General features: G+C 36.6%; 1 protein-coding gene across 2 annotated transcripts in view; it reads left to right on the top strand.

Annotated features, from left to right (window-relative positions):
• The window catches only part of LOC123529251 (uncharacterized), a 228,720-nt gene that overhangs the window by 16,457 nt on the left and 187,525 nt on the right, over positions 1-24,738 (top strand). For both annotated transcript variants that reach the window (XM_045309491.2, XM_045309490.2), the window contains exons 2-3: positions 7,098-7,245; positions 23,408-24,161. In XM_045309491.2, the coding sequence (XP_045165426.1) occupies positions 7,147-7,245; positions 23,408-24,161 (853 nt within the window). In that variant the 5' untranslated portion in view covers positions 7,098-7,146. The remainder of the gene's footprint in view (positions 1-7,097; positions 7,246-23,407; positions 24,162-24,738) is intronic.

Below are 24,738 nucleotides of genomic sequence, written 5' to 3'. Positions count from 1 at the left end.
ACAGTAAGATGACGTGTCGCGCGCAAGACCCAGGTCCGTATCTCAAAGGTCAAGGTCACACTTAGACATTAAGGGATAGTGCATTGATGGGCGTGTCCGGTCCAAATCTTTGTCATCGATGGTTGGATTTTCAAATAACATGGTATGAATGTGTACCACAGTAAGATGACGTGTCATGCGCAAGACCCAGGTCCGTAGCTCAAAGGTCAAGGTCACACTTAGATGTTAAAGGTCTTTTTTCATGATAGTGCATTGATGGGCGTGTCCGGTCCATATCTTTGTCATTCATGCATGGATTTTAAAATAACTACGCATAAATGTGTGACACAGTAAGATGACGTGTCGCGCGCAAGACCCAGCTCCGTAGGTCAAAGGTCCTAAACTCGAACATCGGCCATAACTATTCATTTAAAGTGCCATCGGGGGCATGTGTCATCCTATGGAGACAACTCTTGTTAAGTAATATTTTCCTGCCTCTGGGACAATATTTCGAATAGTCGAGCTTGGCTGTCTTACGGACAGCTCTTGTTACTTTATTTATAATCTCAAAAGGTATCTTAAAGATGAGTCCCTATGTACCTGTACTGTTGCATCCGCGAATGCTAACAACTAAATTGGCAAAAAGTGAACATAAAGTAATAAAAATTGAAAAATATTCCTAAATGTTCACATTATATGTTTCCTTATCAAGCATTAGTGAGAGTTGGGCCTCTGATCAATACCTGATAATATATCGAAACTTAATATAGGATAAGTCTTTGAGATTTCGAGATTACGGTGATAGATCTACAAACATTGATAAGAAAAAACTTGATGTTGAAGACGAATACTCGGACGACGTATTTTAACTTTTTAAGAGTAATAACACGAACAAAGACTAAACTTTAACTTGGGAAACGATCTATGATGTCAGAGTTCAGACACAGAAACCAACAAGTGAGTTCAAATGTAAAGTTTGTTACATCATTGAAACATACAAAAGTTTTCAATGAGGTTTTTTATTATAAAAAAATAAGACATTAAATTATGATAGTATAAGCAGATAATTACACACTTTTAAAAATTGATTAAACGTTTTGAACAGTAAAATTTAATTAAGAAATGAAAAGATTTTTTAGGTGTTCATGCGAAATGAAAGACAGAAAAGAATTGGCAATTTAATAGGATCGGCAGTAGGATAGGATCGGCAAATTTAATAGGATCGGCAAGTTTAATTTCTTATAATTACATTATATTTCCTTTCCACTTGTGAACTATATAATATTATGAATTGCATATGATTTGTAGCATTGAGCATTAAAATCAACTTCCGGGCCATTCAGTTCACCAGACGGAACAACTGCGATGTCGTCTAAGGAACGTTCTTCCTGACTATACGCGGACGTCATAAAAACAGTGGTAGGTTATCACTAAGCAGTGATGATGTAACTTTCGCGCCTTTTCTTTTGCTGTTCATACGAAATGAACGTCAAATGTAAAAATGTAAAATTGGAAATATTCATTTTATCAGACCCAACAAAGCAATGGCAATACAACAAATGCAAAATCAACAAAAGGCCACCAAGCCAGATTTGTAGTTTCCATATACGCAACGATATATCACGCACATTGAAACTCATAATTGAAGACTGTGCAGCATCCTTTTGTGATAAATTTGTATTTCAAAATTATCTATTATTTAAACAAAAAAATTTACTGACGATGAGGAAACTATGATGAACGTATATGATATATTATTGTAAGAGCAAAGCTTTTCCATTTCGACTTTGCATCTGCTGTATCGTCCAGTAATCGCAGTTTAAACAATGTAAACCATATAATTGTAAATAACAAAACTATGCATATGTATGCAGTATTTCCTGTTTGTCATACTAGAGTGTAAAATGCAGATGCACCTTTAAAAATAAAAACAATATAAAAAACATATATTACAGTAATGTGTTCGAATATTTTCTAAAATTGGACACTTTCATCGCGTAAAACTACGACTAGAAGAATGTGATAAATTCGATTTTGAGTAAAACATCTTTGTATCTCATAAAAACCACAACGAACGTGAGACAAAGAACTATTGCTTTGAATAAAGCCTTAATGATAAGACAAAAAACACATTTAAGTACAATATTGATCTGCTTCTGTTGGTTAATAAAACATAGTTCTCACAGACAGAATCAAGGATCGGTGTAATATCTTCCAAATACAGGTCATGTAATGAAACTGTTGTTTACCAAGTTATGATCCAAGTTGGTCTTGTCCGTGCGTCTGTCCGAAGTTGGTGACACGCCTAGCTCAAAAAGTATTTGATATAAATTGATCAAACCTTGCATGAGTCTTTATGGTAAGGATCGCAGAATCATTTCTGAAGATAATTTCGGCTTATCATGAAACTAAATTAAGAATCATTTATCCAATCATATAAAGATGAAACCATAAAGTGGTAATACTTTATGCCCTAGAAAGGGAGCATATAAGTAAAAGTATGAAAAGAAAAGAAGGTTTATCCTGCTTGATAAACGTAACATTATAAATGTGAATATTCTTAAGATTTTGCATTATCTATTATCAAAATTGTACAGTAATACATGCATTCTTCAGACCCCTTTAAGTATGTTGTCAAAGTATAAAATTATTTTTCACAAACAATAAGTATCTTTTATGAACAATATTACAATCGTTCAAAATATCGTCTCAGAATCATGTCCATGGTCGTAAAATGGAATGTAAGACTATGCCTATACAATCACTTAACTTGCCAACAATATAAGTAAAAAGTATTTTCAAGTTGTGTTAAACAGACTTTAAAAAGTAATCCCGAGATGACTATGAAAGTCCTATGTCGCTGACATAGTACAAATGTTTGTACAGCAAAGCCCCCATCCTTCCTATGGACGGAAAGTGCATGAAAAGATAACAACAATTTTGAAAACAGACCCCTGAATTATTCTTTCTAATAAATCTCAGGCATAAAGAAAATGTTTTGTCAACACTTCAAAAATGAAACAGGGCTTTACTGTTTATAAATGGTTCCATCTAGTTTAGCATACCATGCACTAAGTAGGTAGGCCCTATTTACTTACCTGCTGACGGAAGTAAGTAGTTTTAGAGAACCAAGTCTCAACTGCTGTTAGGGACAATAGGTGTATAAATGAATTTGCTTGCCGTCATATCATTCTTGCCGTATTAGCATTTTCCGAAGACATATGTTTTCAGTGAGAAACCTACCATTTCATTTCCAGTAAAGTCGTTCACTGGTCTTCTTGGGACCGAAATAAACAGCGGTGAAAGGCACAACAATGTAAAGCAAATCAATCCTGCATTTTTTTGTAAAACACAGGGTTTTCTTGCCGTATTACCCTCCAAGAATTTGCAGCATTTCAGGGTTGGAACGGACCTTTGCAAAAACTGCTTAGAATTTCAGAAAACCATTGCCTTACGTTCAAAGCCCACTATTTTTGCTTGAGCCTTGTAAAAGAATTATTCAAATCGGTGAGAAAATGAAGTACTTACAGTGTTTTTAAGTTCTGAATCGACGGATTTGTTTATTAATTTTCTTGCCGTAATACCCGAAAATGAAGTCACAAACCACGTGGTATGTACACACAGTAAATCCAAGTCAGGAAACATGGTTGCAAGAGTTATCTACTCATGGAACTCAAACTCATTAGATTAGATCCATCTTCTTTTGTGTAATAATTGCTAAGGCTAAATAAAATAATATGTGTGGTTCTGGTTTCCCGACCGACCCTTTTTCTTCCCACCGACCCTAACTTTTTTATTGTTCACAAAAAAAAAAAAAAAATCCGTTCCGTTGCCCTGATTTTCCGAGTTTTGACCCGCGAATATCAAAAAATCTGGTATTTGACCAGCACAGAAAATGTCCCGTGCGTCGGCTTGACCCGCCGAAATTTTCTTTGAAGCATCTCGAGTTCGAAAGTTCTGCCTCTTGTCAATCAAAATCCAGGTGAATTTCAATATTTTTCGCCGCCACACAAGCGGAGGTATGGCAGTAGGCATGGCGTCGTATATTAATTAGCTACTGACAGAATCTGATGTCAGTCACGCCATGCGCCGGCTGACATGTAGTTATCTCGCGGTTTGTATTTTGTACAATAATGCCCGTCATTTTCAAATGTGTTAATTGATCAATGTGTAAAAGTTTATTGATAAACAATGCGAAGAGCAGCCAGTTATCGTGTTTGTACCACTTGTTAATTAGCAATATAGCCTACTGTTATTAGCGATAATTTACAATCAAGTTTTTACAACTTTAAGTAAACAGATTACAACAGTCTGAAAAACTGGGCGATTTGGATTTCGCCCAGAGGCAACAATTAGGAGAAGTGGCCGACTTTACAGCGACTATGTAGGATGATCTTTGGAGTCATTGAAAAAAAAAATGTCTCGGCCCGAGTTGTCGCTAGAAACTTTCGCCAGCTGATCCAAAATAACGTCAGATTTTGTGGCAACCGACAGTGCGACCCCTGCCTACAACTTACGTTATATTGTTTTACAGTTTGCTGACTTTATACTGAACAACAAATTGCATAATTAAAATCGTTATTTTGTGTGCTTGATACGATCATATGAGCCGATCGGCCGTTACGGTCTATAACAAATCATTTTGGCCCAATAAAAATGCTTTAAATAAGCAGAAAACATTAGTATTGAATAGAAATAAAATTGAAAACAAGTATTTTATCAAGAATTTGATGCTTTCCTTCGCTTTTCCGTATTTGTCACCCGTTTTCGCGATCGTGATCTTCGGATATTTCTGTCATTTTTTTTACGACATTTTCTAGTGCAATCTGAATAAACATTCAATAAAAAGTCTGCATTTAAGAAAAATATGACAACTGTTGCATAATTAAGCAGCTCTAATATTGAAGCATTTTTCGAAAATAAAAACATGCAAAGGCACCATACCCCACCCACTTTTAGACAATGTGCAAAATAGGATAACTTAAAATATATCCTCCAACTGAAAGCTATTAAATATTTAAAAATAGAAATAAAGTCAATCTTCAAGAAAATATTAGGCTATAAAACTTTACCATAATGATAAAATATATGCAAAATTTACCTTTTTCAAGTTAATTACAAAATGTACAGATATTACATCAGATGAGGGCCTGTGCCTGAAATTTTTTATCCGAGTGACCTTTTTCCTGGCCTGCGTTTGGGACCCAGGTCCTATGATGGTTAATATGTTTCATATGTCAAACATTCACTTTGCAAGCTAAGTTACTGCGAACATAAAATTAAAAGAACGAAATAAATATACAGAGCAGGAGAAGAAAGCAATATAGTAACAAGGAAATTTCATGAAAAGAAAGTTAACATGCTGCAGGGAGTGATTAGTAACCAAAAGGGTACATAAAAAGCACCGGTAGTACTGATACACCATTGTTTCAGTTAATAAAAAAAAAACCAACAAAAAACCTACCCTATTTTTTTTGGCCATGTAATAGGAACCACACATATAATTTTTTTTTTGGCCTTACTTGATTGTGTTCTCTTAAGGACATCTGTTCTTTTAAGTTCAAATACTTGTTAAACAGCAACAAACAGTGCCACACCACTCAAAGACTATATTTCATTCCAGTTAAACTTCAAGCTCACATTTCAATTAACTGCATTTAATTTTAAAAGCTAAGCTTTGTACAGAAAGCATATCCCATTCAAAATAAATTCTTTAGTCAGTATCAAAGTATCATACATTTATTATGTACTCTTTAATTAAACATTTGTTTTCTGTTAAATTGATTTTGACTAATGAAATTATTTGCTTCTTATTAACATCCTTAACTTTTTGCCAGATATATTTTTTTGCCATTCCTCACCACAAACCCTTTCGGCGGGGGATACCAATTCATCGAATTTGCTGGTTTGTATTCATTTTTTGACACAAACATAATTTCCGAAAAGTCTCCCATAATAAAAAAAATTGCAAAAAGAAAAAAATTTCCGACCAACCTACCATAATTTTTTTTAGCATGTTACCGGAAACAAAGAATTCTTTTTTTAGGCCTTATGGTGTATCTTTAATGTTCATTATGAACCTTTAACTTAACTAAACAACACTTTTCCCAGGATTTTGATTGGGGTAGGTCCATAAAATCACTTTGACATTAGACAGCAATTACTAAGAAACTGAATGTCTAGTAATAATATACTATTGCACTTCCGTTCTGTTGAATACATACACGAAAAGTAAGCCCAATGTCTTGAACCATAATTATGTTAGTAAATCTACTGCCAAGAAATAACAATAAGAAATAATAAGTTCTTTTGTATAAAATACACCGCAATGTTCTATGATTGTTTATATGAACGTATGAAATATTTCTTTAACTTCATTTTGCCTAAATATATACAAAACATCAACTGACAATATCGATTGTTTGATTAAATGCTGACCGCATGCAACTTTTACATCATGTAACATACCAAAAGATGAGGTAAGGGTAGATTTCCCGGAAGCACAGAGTACCCCAAACACGGCCATAGAGCCATGCATCGCAAATTTAAGTATGCCCACAACAAAAAGATGCTGTACAGGGCACTAGACAACTTTTGGGGACAGGTACCCATACCTTCAGGAAGGAGAATTTTTTGTCGTTTTAAGACTAAAAGGGGAAGTTTTTAGCCATATAGATGTTACTACTTTTCACACTTATTAATACTTTTTTCAGTCATTTCTAACTAATGTAACTCTGTTGCAGCAGTAACCTTCCTTAGAGGCACTATAATATCACTTGAAAGAGAGTTCATATCTAGTTGTGTCAAACAACCTATTATCAGGGGAATTTTCTTCTGAGAAAGGGGAAAAAACATACTATTTTATGAGTGGAATGGGGCCCATATTCGGCCCCAAAAACGGCCAAACGAGTGCCCTGCTGTAACGGAAAAATATTATTTAGACAGGTTGCTTCAAGTACATTTTGATTATGTGAGATATAGGGCCTTCATCTGAAGGTCTTTTCCCTTGCATATGTATATATATATTCCATTGAAGAAAGAAGGACACGTTTTTAAAACTTTCTCAACTGAGATTTATTTGTGTATATTTATCTAAGTTCCTACAATTGTAACTTCAGAGACAAAAGTGATGACTTATACATGTAGGTAGAAGACAAGAAGTTTATTATGGGTAATGTTGAAGTTCATAACTTGTCACCAGTTAGGGAAGATGAGAGGAAAGAACTCAACTTGTCGAGAAAGCTGAACTACAAACAATATTGTAGGGTAAGAATATTTATGAATATTTCATTATGTCAAAGCATCTTCAAAGGCTAAATGATTCTACATCTCTGTGTCAGGCTATTTGTAAACAGGTTTACAGAACATCTAAGCAATGATCAACAGAACATCATATAGACATTTGTATTTGTATTTTATAAAGAAAACTAGAAATAAAATGTTTTCAGAATCATCATACTCGTTAATTTTGTCAGCTCAAAATGTAAGGTACTGTTCTGTCCTATAATCTTGATAGACCTTTTCATACTATAATCTCACTTGTTGATTTGTTTTTGTGCCCCTCCCCATGAGTGGTTGGGGCATATAGATTTGGTCTTGTCCGTGCGTCTGTCCGAAGTTGGTGACACGCCTAGCTCAAAAAGTATTTGATATAAATTGATCAAACCTTGCATGAGTCTTTATCATGATATGAACTTGCGCACGTCCTATTTTTCGTCTGGCTTTGCCCAATATTTCCAGAGTTATGGCCCCTGAAATAGTCAAAAATGCACATTTTCACCTTGTGACACGCCTAGCTCAGAAAGTATTTGATATAGATTCATGAAACCTTGCATGAGTCTTAATCATGATATGAACTTGCGCACCTCCTATTTTTCATCTGGGTCTTCCCCCTATTTTTAGAGTTATGGCCCCTGAAATAGTCAAAAATGCACATTTTCACCTTGTGACGCTCCTAGCTCAAAAGGTATTAAATATAAATTGATTAAACCTTGCATGAGTCTTTATCTTGATATGAACTTGGGCACCTCCTATTTTTCATCTGGGTCAGCCCCCTATATCCAGAGTTATGGCCCCCTGAAATAGTCAAAAATGCACATTTTCATCTTGTGACGCACCTAACTCAAAAAGTGTTTAATATAAATTAATTAAACCATGCATGAGTCTTTATCATGATATGAACTTGGGCACCTCCTATTTTTCATATAGGTCAGCCCCCTATATCCAGAGTTATGGCCCCTGAAATAGTCAAAAATGCACATTTTCACCTTGTGACGCGCCTAACTCAAAAAGTATTTAATATAAATTGATTAAACCATGCATGAGTCTTTATCATGATATGAACTTGCACACCTCCTATTTTTAGCTCACCTGAGCAATGCTCAGGTGAGGTTTTCTGATAGCTTTATGTCCGGCGTCTGTCGTCTGTCTGTCGTCCGTCAACATTTAGCTTGTGTATGCGATAGAGGCTGTATTTTTCAGCTGATCTTCATGAATTTTAGTCACAATGATTATCTTGATGAAATCTAGGCCGAGTTCGAAATGGGTCATCTGGGGTTAAAAACTAGGTCACTAGGTCAAATCAAAGAAAAACCTTGTGTATGTGATAGAGGCTGTATTTTTCAATTGATCTTCATGAAATTTGTTCAGAATGATTACCTTGATGAAATCTAGGAAAAGTTCGAAAATGGGTCACCCGGGGTCAAAAACTAGGTCACTAGGTCAAATCAGGGAAAAACCTTGTGTATGCGATAGAGGCTGTATTTTTAGCCCACCATCATCAGATGGTGGGCTATTCAAATCACTCTGCGTCCGTGGTCCGTCGTCCTTCCGTCCGTCTGGACGTCCTTCCGTTAACAATTTCTGGTTATCGCATCTCCTCAGAAACTACAGGGGGGATTTTGACCAAACTTTGTCAGAATGATGTATTTTTACCCTAGTTGTGTCCCCTTGAAAATCAGACTGGTTCAACAATTTTTGAGTGAGTTATGGCCCTTTGTTTATTTCTATAATTTACATAGATTTATATAGGGAAAAACTTTAAAAATCTTCTTGTTCAAAACAACAGGGCCTAGGACTTTGATATTTGGTATGAAGCATCATCTAGTGGTTCTCTACCAAGATGATTCAAATTATTTCCCTGGGGTCTAATATGGCCCCGCCCTGGGGCCACAAGATTTATATAGACTTATATAGGGAAAAACTTTGAAAAACCTCTTGTCCAAAACCACAGGGCCTAGGGCTTTGATATTTTGTATGTAACATCTAGTGGTCTTCTACTAAGATTATTCAAATTATCCCCTTAGGGTCAAATATGGCCCCCACCCTGGGGGTTACATGGTGTATATAGACTTATATAGGGAACAACTTTGAAAATCTTCTTGTCCAAACCACAAAGCCTAGGGCTTTGATATTTGTAATGTAGCATCATCTAGTGGTTCTCTACCAAGTTTGTTCAAATTATCCCCCTAGTGTCAAATATGGCCCCGCCCCGGGGAGTCACATGGTTCATATAGACTTATATAGGGAAAAGCTTTTAAAATCTTCTTGTCAATAACCTACAACATTCAAATTTGGACATGTATGGTTTTGAGTGGCAAGATGAACCTTGACATAAGTTGACCTTGATTTTGACCTAGTGACCTACTTTCACATTTCTGTGGCTACAGGCTTCAAATTTGGACCACATGCATAGTTTTGTGCACCGAAAAAATCTTTGACCTTGACATTGACCTAGTGACCTACTTTCACATTTTTGAAGGTACAGTCTTCAAATTTGGACCACATGGGTAGTTTTGTGTTCCGAAACGAAATTTGGCCTTGATTTTGACCTAGTGACCTACTTTCACATTTCTCAAGCTACAGCCTTCAAATTTGGACCACATGCATAGTTTTGTGCACCGAAAAAACTTTGACCTTGACATTGACCTAGTGACCTACTTTCACATTTTTGAAGGTACAGGCTTCAAATTTGGACCACATGCATAGTTCTGTGTTCTGAAATAAAATTTGACTTTGATTTTGACCTAGTGACCTACTTTCACATTTCTCAAGCTGCAGCCTTCAAATTTGGACCACTTGCATAGTTTTGTGTACCGAAATGAACTGACCTTAAGATTGACCTAGTGACCTACTTTCACATTTCTGTAACTACAGGCTTCAAATTTGGACCACATGCACCGAAACAAACTTTGACCTTGACATTGACCTAGTGACCTACTTTCACATTTTTGAAGGTACAGGCTTCAAATTTGGACCACATGTATAGATTTGTGTTCTGAAGTGAAATTTGACCTTGATTTTGACCTAGTGACCTACTTTCACATTTCACAAGCTACAGCCTTCAAATTTGGACCACTTGTATAGTTTTGTGTACCGAAATAAACTTTGACCTTAAGATTGACCTAGTGACCTACTTTCAAATTTCTCAAACTACAGCCTTCAAACTTGATGCACATGCACAATTTTGTGTACAAAGAACTTTGTCCTTGAAATTGATCTAGTGACCTACTTTAACATTTCTCAAGCTACAGCTTTCGAATTTGGACCACATGCACAGTGTTGTGTACGGAAATGAAAATTTGACCTTGAGCTAGTCAATAAGTCTTAAAAAATGGCACATTGGTGGGCGCTTGTTCAACTTACCTTCATGAATTTTGGCCAGAGTGATTACCTTGATGAAATCTAGGCCGAGTTCGAAAATGGATTATCTGGGGTTAAAAAGTAGGTCACTAGGTCAAATCAAAGAAAAACCTTGTGTATGCGATAGAGGCTGTATTTTTCAACTGATCTTCATGAAATTTTGTCAGAATGATCACATTGATGAAATCTAGGGCAGATTTGAAAATGGGTCATCTTGGATCAAAATCTAGGTCACTAGGTCCAATCAAAGAAAAACCTTGTGTATGCGATAGAAGCTGTATTTTTCAATTGATCTTCATGAATTTTGGTCAGAATGATTGCTTTGATAAAATTTAGGTCAAGTGTGAATATGGGTTATCCGGGATCAAAAACTAGGTCACTAGGTCAAATAAAATAAAAACCTTGTGTATGCAATAGGGGCTGCATTTTACACCGGATCTTCATGAAATTTAAACAGAATGTTTGTCTATATGAAATCTAGGTGGAGTTTGAATATGGATCATCTAGGGTCAAAAACTAGGTCACACGGTCAGATTAAGGTATTAGATCGCTAATAGCGAACCTCCTTTTTGAAGAGTATTCAATTCCTACAATAAACCTACTTTGACAACAATTGTTAGGGGTGCGTAGGTTCAAGCCCTACTGGGACCAAATTTTTTCCCCCTTATTTTCCTTTTTTTATGCCCCCTAGGTCACACGGTCAGATTAAGGTATTAGATCACTAATAGCTTACCTCCTTTTTGAAGAGTATTCAATTCCTACAATAAACCTACTTTGACAACAATTGTTAGGGGTGCGTAGGTTCAAGCCCTACTGGGACCAAATTTTTTCCCCCGTATTTTCCTTTTTTTATTCCCCCAATAGTTTTTGAACCGTCTGTCGGTCTGTCTGTCGGTCTGTCAGTCTGTCCGCAATTTTCGTGTCCGGTCCATATCTTTGTCATCGATGGATGGATTTTCAAATAACTTGGCATGAATATGTACCACAGTAAGACGACATGTCGCGCGTAAGACCCAGGTCCGTAGCTCAAAGGTCAAGGTCACACTTAGACCTTAAAGGATAGTGCATTGATGGGCGTGTCCTGTCCATATCTTTGTCATCGATTGATGGATTTTCAAATAACTTGGCATGAATGTGTACCACAGTAAGACGACGTGTCGCGTGCAAGACCCAGGTCCGTAGCTCAAAGGTCAAGGTCACACTTAGACGTTAAAGGATAGTGCATTGATGGGCGTTTCCGGTCCATATCTTTGTCATCGATGGATGGATTTTCAAATAACTTGGCATGAATGTGTACCACAGTAAGATGACGTGTCGCCCGCAAGACCCAGGTCTGTAGCTCAAAGGTCAAGGTCACACTTAGACGTTACAGGTCATTTTTCATGATAGTGCATTGATGGGTGTGTCCTGTCCATATCTTTGTCATTCATGCATGGATTTTAAAATAACTACGCATGAATGTGTGACACAGTAAGATGACGTGTCGCGTGCAAGACCCAGCTCCGTAGGTCAAAGGTCCTAAACTCTAACATCGGCCATAACTATTCATTCAAAGTGCCATCGGGGGCATGTGTCATCCTGTTGAGACAGCTCTTGTTTCTAGTAAGTTTCTACTTCTTTCAAGACTTATTATTGATTTCTTGTACAAAAATGGAAAAAGGTGAGTCTTATAAGCGATTTCTTGGTGTTCAAAGTGAATTTACTACTTAAACAGAAGGGGTAGAGCTACACATCTTCAAAAATATCGAGTTACACGCGGTGAAAGTTCTCTATTTTGCTTTCACTCCTAGATTATATATTGTGGAAGAAATTTGGGTAGGTTTTACATCTGTCCTAAGGTTATTTTTAAATGGAGTAAGCAAAATTCAAAACAGAAACACAGCATTCGACCTTATTTTTTCAATGTTGAAGTATGAATTCTGTCTCATTAAATCCGTTTACTTGAGGCACCATAGAAAAAATGATATTGACATTTTTATTTTGTGTTTTATAATTATTTACCAATAGTTTGGTGTTTCTTTTATTAAAATTAATGGTAAAATGAGTTCTCTGCAAACATTTTGGATAGTGGCTATCACTTTGAAATTTGTTTGTACTTGAGCTTGAGGAGATACCATAAGTTATACACAATTTATAAAAAATGGCACGGTGAAAGTTGTTTAAAAATTGCAAAATAGTGCAAAACATGGTTACCTTTCATAATATACCAAGCAAAGGCCATTTTGTAAACATTACTATTAGTGCTCTAATACCTTAAAGAAAAACCTTGTGTACGCAATAGGGGCTGCATTTTACACTGGATATTCATAAAATATAGTCAGAATGATTGCCTTGATGAAATCTAGGTCAAGTTAGAATATGGGTCATCTATGATCAAAAACTAGGTCACTAGGTCAAATCAAAGCAAAACGTTTTGTATGCGATAGAGGCTGTATTTTTCAAGCGTGGTTGATGAAATTTAGTCAGAATGAATGCCTTGATCAAAAATAGGTCAAAATCGAATGTAGGTCATCTTAGCTCAAAAACTAGGTCACTCGGTCAAATTGAAGAAAATGCTTGTTTACACTTAAGAGACCACATTTTTGGTCCAATCTTAATGAAAATTGGCCAGAATATTTGTTTCCATGAAATCACTAGGTCAAACATGTTTATACTGTTATGGTGTGTTTCTCAGGTGAGCGACCTAGGGCTATCTTGGCACTCTTGTTTCAAACTTCTGTTAATATAATGCAGATGTTCTTTAGTATAAATGAAATGGTTGTGTTAGTTAAAAAGAAATGACAATCACCTTTCTTCAGCCAATCCACCAAAACAACGAAGCCGATGTCACCAAAAGTTCCCATATTTACTGCACAGTGCTATGTTAAAATATTGCTTCTGTGAGATAAGTGAAATGCGCTTCTGTTTTACACTTGATTTGTTGTTGTTGTCGTTGAATACTGTAAATCACTTTATATTCGTGTGATCTTTATTCCGCGAATTCCCGCACCCTAAATTATTTTGCAGATTTATGATTATGAATTCTCGTCAGGAGGGTCAGAAATTTAAATTCGCCAAGGTTCTTATATTGGTGAAATTCCAATTCTAAAAGTTATGATTACATTAATGTCCATTCTTCTGTACGGTACAGAATTTATTCACACCAAGGACTCATTAAATGCATGGTCCATAACGTTTATTATGTCTCCCCCAGGAGACATATTGTTTTTGCCCTGTCCGTCCGTCCGTCTGTCCGTCCGTCCGTACTTCACACTTCATTTCCGAGCAATAACTGGAGAACCATTTCACCTAGAACCTTCAAACTTCATAGGGTTGTAGGGCTGCTGGAGTAGACGACCCCTATTGTTTTTTGGGTCACTCCGTCAAAGGTCAAGGTCACAGGGGCCTGAACATTGAAAACCATTTCCGATCAATAACTAGAGAACCACTTGACCCAGAATGTTGAAACTTCATAGGATGATTGGGCATGAAGAGTAGATGACCCCTATTGATTTTGGGGTCACTCCGTCAAAGGTCAAGGTCACAGGGGCCTGAACATTGAAAACCATTTCCGATCAATAACTAGAGAACCACTTGACCCAGAATGTTGAAACTTCATAGGATGATTGATCATGAAGAGTAGATGACCCCTATTGATTTTTGGGTCACTCCGTCAAAGGTCAAGGTCACAGGGGCCTGAACATTGAAAACCATTTCCGATCAATAACTTGAGAACCACTTGACCCAGAATGATGAAACTTCATAGGATGATTGGTCATGCAGAGTAGATAACCCCTATCGATTTTGGGGTCACTCCATTAAAGGTCAAGGTCACAGGAGCCTGAACATGGAAAACCATTTCCGGTCAGTAACTTGAGAACCACTTGACCCAGAATGATGAAACTTCATAGGATGATTGGTCATGCAGAGTAGATGACCCCTATTGATTTTGGGGTCACTCTGTGAAAGGTCAAGGTCACAGGGGCCCGAACATTGGAAACCATTTCCGGTCAGTAACTTGAGAACCACTTGACCCAGAATGATGAAACTTCATAGGGTGATTGGTCATGCAGAGTAGATGACCCCTAACGATTTTAGGGTCACTCTGTTAAAGGTCAAGGCCACAGGGGCCTGAACATGGAAAACCATTTCCAATCAATAACTTGAGAACCACTTGACCCAGAATGTTGAAACTTCATAGGATGATTGAACATGCAGAGTAGATGACCCCTATTGATTTTGGGGTCACTCTGTTAAAGGTCAAGGTCACAGTGGCCTGTTCATGTAAAATCATTTTTTGGAAATAACTTGAGAACCACTTGACCTACAATGTTGAAACTTAATAGGATGATTGGACATGCAGAGTAGATGACCCCTATTTATTTTGAGGTCACTTCATCAAAGGTCAAGGTCACAGGAGCCTGAACAGTGACTTGAGAACCACTAGGCCACGAGTGTTGAAATTTAGCGGGATGACTGGACATGCCAAGTAGATGATCCCTATTGCAGCCAACCATCAGTGTCTCTTTGACTTTCGCTCCTGACCCCTATTGACTTCTTGCCTATAGGACTTTGCATTGGGGGAGAAATGCGCTTTTTTACAAAGACATTTTCTAGTTTCGTATTAGTAATCGGTTATTTATTCACACAAATTGCTTTTGTTTGACTGAAATTGATTGAAAAGAGCCTTTAAATCCTTTATTCAATTTACGGGCGATCATTCTTATTACATTTAATAGCTGATAAGATGTTCAAAGTTCATTACAGTCATTTCATAAATAATTGTAACGTACAATAATAAAGTGGTGTGATAAATTGTCCGCTAATCCCTATAATTGTTATCTAAACAAAATGTGTAAAAAAATCAAGTTTGTTGAGAAGATAAACTATGATACGGATCCTCCCTTCAGGCAACACGTGCTCCGCTTGTTTGACAGATACAAAGTGCATCAAGGAGATGCTTTCCGTAACCTGTTAAAAAACCCACAAAGTTATCATGTTATATACATCCCTGCCAGCTGCATGTAAATCCAACCTCTTGACCTGAGCTTTAATGCTGTCTACATGAAATGTAGTTTCGAGGATTTTTAGTCCAACGTCATCAGATGGTGGACTATTCAAATCACTCTGCGTCTGTGGTCAGTCATCCGTCCGTCTGTCTGTTAACAATTTCTCGTTATCGCATCTCCTCAGAAACTACTGAGGGGATTTTGACTAAACTTTGTCAGAATGATGTATTGGTACCCTAGTTGTGTCCCCCTGAAAATCAGACTAGTTCAACAATTTTTAAGTATGGCACTTTGTTCATTTTTATGATTTACATAGATTTATATGGGAAAAAACTTTGAAAATCTTCTTTTTCAAAACCACAGGGCCTAGGGCTTTGATACTTGGTATGTAGCATCATCTAGCGGTCCTCTACCAAAATTATCCAAATTATTTCCCTAGGGTCAAATATGGCCCCACCCCGGGGGTCAAATGGTTTATATAGACTTATATAGGGAAAAACTTTGAAAATCTTCTTGTCTAAAACCACAGGGCCTAGGGCTTTGATATTTTGTATGTGACATCATCTAGTGGTCCTCTACTATGATTGTTCAAATTATTCCCCCCTTGGATCAAATATGGCCCTGCCCGCGGTGCCACATGGTTTACATAGACATATCTAGGGAAAAACTTTGAAAATCTTCTTGTCCAAAACCACAAAGCCTAGATCTTTGATATTTGTAATGTAACACCATCTAGTGGTTCTGTACCAAGTTTGTTCAAATTATCCCCCTAGGGTCAAATACAGCTCCGCCCCGGGGGTCGCATGGTTTATATAGACTTATATAAGGAAAATTTTTAAAAATCTTCTTGTCATAACCTAAACATTCAAATTTGGACCACATGTATAGTTTTGAGTGGCTAGATGAACATTGACATGAGTTGACCTTGATCTTGACCTAGTAACCTACTTTTACATTTTTGAAGGTACAGGCTTCATATTTGGACAACATGCATAGTTTTGTGTACCAAAATAAACTTTGACCTTGGCATTGACCTAGTGACCTATTTTCACATTTTTGAAGGTACAGGCTTGAAATTTAGACCTCATGCGTAGTTTTGTGTTCCAAAATGGAATTTGACCTTGATTTTGACCTAGTGACCTACTTTCACAATTCTAAAGCTACAGCCTTCGAGTTTGGACCACATGCATAGTTTTGTGTACCGAAACGAACTTTGACCTTGAGATTGACCTAGTGACCTATTTTCACATTTCTCAAGCTACATCCGTCAAATTTGGACCACATGCATAGTTTTGTATTATGAATTGAAATTTGACCTTGATTTTTACCTAGTACCTACTTTCACTTTTCTCAAGCTACATTCTTCAAATTTGAAGCACATGCATAGTTTTGTGTACAGAAATGAACTCTGACATTGAAATTGATCTAGTGAACTACTTTCACAATTCTCAAGCTACATCTTTCAAATTTGGACCACATGCATGGACCACATGCACAGTTTTGTGTACTGAAATGAACTTTGACTTTTAGATAGTCTTGAAATTGGGAACATTCAAAAATGTCTCAATGGTGGGCACCAAGATCACTCTGTGATCTCTTGTTATTAGTCCCCTACTGGTTGAAAACCAGTTTCGGGGACTATAGGAATGCGCTTTTCAGTCATTCCGTCATTCTGTCATTCTGTCTGTCCACAATTTTGTGTCTGGTCCATAACTCTTTTATCCATGAAGGGATTTTAATATTACTTGACACAAATGTTCCCCATGATGAGACAATATGTCATGCGCAAAACCCACAACCCTAGCTCAAAGGTCAAGGTCACAATTGGAGGTCAAAGGTCAACACGCCTTTTTTTCCTGTCCGGTCCATAACTCTCCCATCCATGAAGGGATTTTAATATCAGTTGGCACAACTGTACCTCATAATAAGACAATGTGTCATGCACAACTTTCAGACCCCTAGCTCAAAGGTCAAGGTCACACTTGGCAGTCAAATGTTAACATGGCATGAACAGGGTCTGTTTTGTGTCCGATCCATAACTGTATTCATTCAGTGGATTTCAATATTACTTGGACAGATGTTCCCATGATGAGACGTTCATGACATGCGCAAATCCCGGAGCCCTTGCTCAAAGATTAAGGTCACAATTGGGGGTCAAAGGTCGATAGGGCTTCTTTCCTGTTCAGTCCATAACACTGTCATCTATGAAGGGATTTTGATATTACTTGGCACAAATGTTCCCCATGATGAGACAACACTAGCTCAAAGGTCAAGGTCACAATTGGAGACCAAAGGTCAATAGGTTTTTTTTCCTGTCTGGTCCAGAAGTTTGTCATCCATCAAAGGATTACAATATTACTTGGCATAAATGTTCCCCATGATGAGACCATGTGTCATGTGCAACACCCAGAACCCTAGCTTAAAGGTCTAGGTCACACTGAGATCAAAGGTCAGTAGGATTTTTTCCCTGTCTTGTCTATTGTCATGCAAAACAGGATTTAAATATCAGTTGGCACAAACATTCCCCTGGATAAGACAACATGTTGTGCACAAAGCCGGGCCCTAGGTCTAAGGTCAAGGTCATACTTAGAGGTGAAAGGTCATATTCAAGAATGACTTTGTCTGGAGCATTTCTTCTTTATGCATGGAGGGATTTTAATGTAACTTCTTCTTTAGGCATGGAGGGATTTTAATGTAACTTGGCACAAATGTTCACCATCATGAGACGAATTGTCATGCACCAGAACCAGGTCCCTAGGTCTAAGATCAAGGCCATACTTAGAGGTCAAAGGTCACATTCAGGAATGACTTTGTCTGTAGAATCTCTTCTTCATGCATTTAGGGATTTTGATGTAACTTTGCACAAATGTTCACCACCATGAGGCACACTTTTTTTTTAGAATTACGTCCCTTTGTTAGCCCACTGTCATCAGATGGTGGGCTATTAAAATCACTCTGTGTCTGTGGTCCGTCCGTCCATCCGTTTACAATTTCTCGTTATCGCATCTCCTCAGAAACTACTGGGGGGATTTTGACCAAACTTTGTCAGAATGATGTATTGGTACCCTAGTTGTGTCCCCCTGAAAATCAGACTGGTTCAACAATTTATGAGTGAGTTATGGCCCTTTGTTTATTTCTATATTTTACATAAATTTATATAAGGAAAAACTTTGAAAACCTTCTTGTCCAAAACCACAGAGCCTAGGGCTTTGATATTTGGTTTTAAGCATCATCTAGTAGTCCTCTACCAAGATGATTCAAGTTATTTCTCTGGGGTCAAATATGGCCCCGCCCTGGGGGTCACATGGTTTATATAGACTTATATAGGGAAAAACTTTGAATAACCTCTTGTCCAAAACCACAGGGCCTAGGGCTTTGATATTTTGTATGTGACATCATCTAGTAGTCTTCAACTAAGATTGTTCAAATTTTACCCCTAGGGTCAAATATGGGCCCCGCCTTGGGGGTCATATGGTTTACATAGACTTATATAAGGAAAAACTTTGAAAATCTTCTTGTCCAAACCACAAAGCCTAAAGCTTTGATACTTGTAATGTAGCATCATCTAGTGGTTCTCTACCAAGTTTGTTCAAATTATCCCCTAGGGTCAAAAATGGCCCCGCCCTGGGGGTCACATGGTTCTTATAGACTTATATAGGGAAAATCTTTTAAAATGTTCTTGTCAATAACTACAACATTCAAATTTGGACCACATATATATTTTTGAGTGGCAAGATGAACCTTGACATGAGTTGACCTTGATTTTAACCTAGTGACCTACTTTCACATTTCTGTAGCTACAGCCTTCAAATTTGGACCACATGCATAGTTTTGTGCACTGGAAAAAACTTTGATCTTGATTTTGACCTAGTGACCTACTTTCACATTTTTGAAGGTACAGGCTTCAAATTTGGACCACTTGCATAGTTTTGTGCACCGAAATGAACTTTGACCTTAACATTGACCTAGTGACCTACTTTCACATTTTTAAGGTACAGGCTTCAAGTTTGGACCACATGCATAGTTTTTTATTCCAAAATAAAATTTGAATTTGAGTTTGACCTAGTGACCTACTTTTACATTTCTCAAGCTATAGCCTTCAAATTTGGACCACATCCATAGTTTTGTGTACCAAAATGAACTTTGACCTTTACATTGACCTAGTGACCTACTTTCACATTTTTGAAGGTACAGGCTTCAAATTTGGACCACATGCATAGTTTTGTATTCCGAAATAAAATTTGACCTTGAGTTTGACCTAGTGACCTACTTTTACATTTCTCAAGCTATAGCCTTCAAATTTGGACCACATGCATAGTTTTGTGTACCAAAATGAACTTTGACCTTTACATTGACCTAGTGACCTACTATCACATTTTTGAAGGTACAGGCTTCAAATTTGGACCACATGCATAGTTTTGTATTCCGAAATAAAATTTGACCTTGATTTTGACCTAGTGACCTACTTTCACATTTCTCAAGCTACAGTCTTCAAATTTGGACCACTTGCATTGTTTTGTGTACCGAAATGAACTTTGACCTTAAGATTGACCTAGTGACCTACTTTCACATTTCTGTAGCTACAGGCTTCAAATTTAGACCACATGCATAGGATTGTGTACTGAAACAAACTTTGACCTTGACATTGACCTAGTGACCTACTTTCACATTTCTCAAGCTACAGCTTTCGAATTTGGACCACATGCACAGTGTTGTGTACGGAAATGAAATTTGACCTTGAGCTAGTCAATAAGTCTTGAAATTTGGAACACTCAAAAATGGTACATTGGTGGGCGCCAAGATCACTCTGTGATCTCTTGTTTTACTATAAATAGATTCTGTTGTAACTTTCTTATTACTGGCCGAATCGAGACCACTATTCTGTGGTACAACATGCACGTTATATTCAATTTTTAGGCGTATTTTGATCTATCTCTACCTGGTAAAGAGTTTCTTGTGGACTTACATTATATAGACTTTTTTTTTTTTTTTGGATTAATTTCACCTTATTGTTACTATAAATACCTTTTATGATAACTTTTTGTATAATCGGCCAAAAAAATTCCAAATAAAAACGACTGTACATTTTTATACATACAAATTTTAAGTGCTTTGTTATATTATATTGTATATATACTACAATATTGTTTATACATTATTGACAAATATCAGTTCATTAAGTTATACTGCAGTAGAGAAAATTAGGTGCCTTCCAGTAGGGGACTTTGTATTGCATGGCAATACTTCATTTACTTGTTATACTTATTCATAATGTTTTGAAATAAATTGAAATTAATTCAGTAAACATCATGTACAAGCGGCAGCTAGTATTCATTGCTGAACTTGACTGTATTTCGGACATATTTTCAAATATGTCTGTATGTTATGGAAGGAAATTTACGTGGATTTATGAATTCGCGATGCACCCAATTCGCAAAAAATAGCAAAAATTAAAACACCGCGAATAATACCAGATTTTCAGTACATAGCCTTAGGTACCATCTCTACACAACCTGCCATAATAGTTTCTAACCAGTAGGCACTCTCCGTAAGAAGGCACTCTCCGTAAGAAATTGACATCTTTCCTACTTCATGGAGTGCTGTAGCTAGTCGGGTTTGAACTATCATCTCCGGATTCCGGGGAAATTGTATTTAACTATTTATGAAACAGGCTTAAACCAAATACGAAAAATTATTAAACAATGCAACAAGCCATTGAACAAAGGCTGCAAATAAATCCTTCAAGTAGACAATGTGAACTTGGTTGAAAAATGTGGGAAAAAAGACGTTACGTTTTAACCACACTTAAACTTCCAAAATTTCATAGCACCGTAGCGTGAAAATGAACCCGGTAGTCAAGGAATTTTATAATCTTATTTTATTCAAAAACATTTCAGGAACATTTTCAGAAAATTAGAAAAATTCTATGGAGGAGAGAACGAGCAGTAAAATGTTTCACAAAATTTAACATAGACTTATATAGGGGAAAAAAATCTTTTTGTCTGAAAGTTCAAGGCATAGGCCTTTGATATTTGGTATAAAGCGTTGCCTAGTGGATGTCTAGAGGCCCCGCCCTAGGGGTCACTTGTTATATGAGTTATATAGGAATAAATACCTCAAAAATGATCAGATCATATTTCCTAGACTGTTTAATTATAATTACCTGATGATCCCAAGTGATTAGGGGTCACCTGACTATGACCTTGACCAACTGACCTACTTTCTTGATTTTAGCTCATCTGATTTTTTGAAAAAAAAAAAAAGAGTTATTGTCATCACGTGATCAGTGTCGGCGTCGGCATCGGTGTTGCCTGGTTAAGTTTTATGTTTAGGTCAGCTTTTCTCCTTAACTATGAAAGGTATTGCTTTGAAACTTGCAACTCTTGTTCACCATCAATAGCTGACCCTGTACAGCAAGAAACATAACCCCATTCTGCTTTTTGCAAGAATTATGGCCCCTTTTGGACGTAGAAAATATCAGATTTCTTGGTTAAATTTTATGTTTAGGTCAACTTTTCTCCTAAACTATCAAATCTATTGCTTTGAAACTTGCAACAATTGTTCACCATCATAAGCTGACCCTTTACATTAAGAAACATAACTCTGTCCTGCTTTTTGCAAGAATAATTGCCCCTTTTGGACTTAGAAAATCAGATTTCATGGTTAAGTTTTATGTTTAGGTCAGCTTTTCTCATAAACTATCAAAGCTATTGCTTTAAAACTTGCAACACTTGTTCACCATCATAAGCTGACCCTATACAGCAAGAAACATAAATCTGTCCTGTTTTTTGCAAGAATTATGGCCCCTTTTGGACTTAGAAAATATCAGATTCATTGGTTAAGTTTTATGTTTAGGTCAAATTTTCTCCTAAACTATCAAAGCTATTGCTTTGAAACTTGCAGCTGTTGTTCACCATCATAAGCTGACTCTGTACATCAAGAAACATAACTCCATCCTGCTTTTTGCAAGAATTATGGCCCTTTTTGGACTTAGAAGATCATGGGTAGGACAATTTTTCTATTATAGAAAAGAATCAGATGAGCGTCAGCACCCGCAAGGCGGTGCTCTTGTTTAAGATACAGCCTTGAAATTTGAATGACATGTACAGTTTTGCACACTGATCGTAAAACTGACTTTCATTGACCATGAATGTGACCTTCTGACCTACTTTGTAATATTTTAGCATCAGTTTGCCATTTTAAACATGTGGCTCATATTACTCAGGTGAGTGATTCAGGGTCGTCATGACCCTCTTGTTTAAAAATATATGATACAGTTTTTACACACTACTTTGTCATTTACGCTTGAAAACAATAATTTTGTAGAAAGATTTTGGCATGATTTTGGCATAAAGTAAGCATTTCGTCGGCAAATAATTGGAGTACATATTTGCAAATTACATCAACATATAGGCTTCTATGGGCCTATTATATTATATGAAAAAAAGTTTACTTTTTGAATTAAAAAGACACCTTGAAACTGAATTAATCACTGTAAAAACTGCAACATCACAGCTATTTAGGGCTAGGCTAAAATGTGATTTTTCGATGCCATTTGCGTAAAAAGTGTACGTTTGACATTTAATAATTTTACATCGGGTGAAGATCAACTGTTGCTATTATTTAAACACGCAGTCAAGGATTTTTGAAATTCCGGCTCATTACACCTTAACCTTAAGCAATTTGATGGACTTTCTTGTTTTATTCTTAAGCAATTTGATGGACTTTCTTGTTTTATTCTTAAGCAATTTGATGGACTTTCTTGTGTTATTTTGATGTACATAAATATTTTATTATAGCATGTTGAAGGAAGACCAAATGCCACATGTTTACGGGAACTGCCATGGAATATCAGAGATTCTGTATCTCTGTATGAACGTATGAATGCAGCATTCAATGCTCTAACCGAGCTTCCTAATGAACTATCTGTACGACTGCCACATCTTAATTACCTAGACCTCTCGTACAACCAGCTTGAAGCATTACCGGACAGTTTTGGTCTGCTCTTTCATTTAGAAACATTGAACTTAAAATTCAACCGTGTTAAAACACTTCCTCATTCATTTTATCACCTTGTAAAGTTGACAAAAATAGATGTTTCACATAATTGTTTAAAAATGATATCTGCCGATGTCATTCAGTTGGAAAAACTGATTAAACTAAATGTGTCATTCAATAAGTTAAAATCGCTACCAGTTTCTTTAGGGGGATTGAAGTACCTCAAAGTTTTGTTGGCAGATAACAACAGATTTCCGGAATCTCTTGTAACAATTTGCAACAACGGATCTGATGAACTGCTGTCTCATTTAAGAAAAAATTACAATTTACAAATGCAGAGCTCGGAACTACTATCTTCATATAGCCACAATGTGTTTCCACGTGTCCGAGGAAACCACCTACTTACCTCTGTTCCAAATCCTCACTCAGCACAGGTGCAGTATATCCAATCACAAACTCACACTGCAAATACTTCAAATCGTATAAAGACGCCATTGCTTCCACCACAAGGCGCTTCTTCATTAGATGCAAATGATCTAAAAGACAAGATTTTAGGTAAGTGTAGGAAATCAGGTCTTAACTTTGTTATCTCCTGCCAAAAGGCAGAGGGATATAGTTTTGGCATTGTCCATCCATCTAATTGTCCATCCATCCTTCAGTCTGTCCATCCGAAATCATATCTATGACATTGTAGTATTTAGATAAAACATGGTAGAAATGTTGATTGCGTTAGACAAGATTTATGGCCCTTTGTACTTGTATATATATATATATATATATATATATATATATATATATATATATGAAATAACAGGACATTCAGTTTGTTCATCTGAGGTGATGTAGAGTTCAACACCTCTCACGTCCCTTGCATCAACGTAAGCAAAATTTGATAATTTCCAAGAACCATCAATTATAAGAACTAAGTTTACATAAAGTCGCATTCGGTAACAAAATAGGTTACATTTCCATCAAAATGTAAATGAATTCAATGAGAAGATTATGAAAGATGCAGAAGATGCCTGAAGACCGAAAGCTTTTACGATCTTTTACCGTGCCAGGTGTACGCCACTCATACATGGGAGTTTTATCCTCTAGAATATTATATATATATATATATATATATATATAT

This window comes from Mercenaria mercenaria, chromosome 13, assembly GCF_021730395.1.
Source record: "Mercenaria mercenaria strain notata chromosome 13, MADL_Memer_1, whole genome shotgun sequence".
In the NCBI taxonomy this organism is placed as follows: Eukaryota; Metazoa; Mollusca; class Bivalvia; order Venerida; family Veneridae; genus Mercenaria; species Mercenaria mercenaria.
The sequence above is the reverse complement of the archived record's forward strand: the minus strand, read 5'-3'. Positions and strand labels throughout refer to the sequence as shown.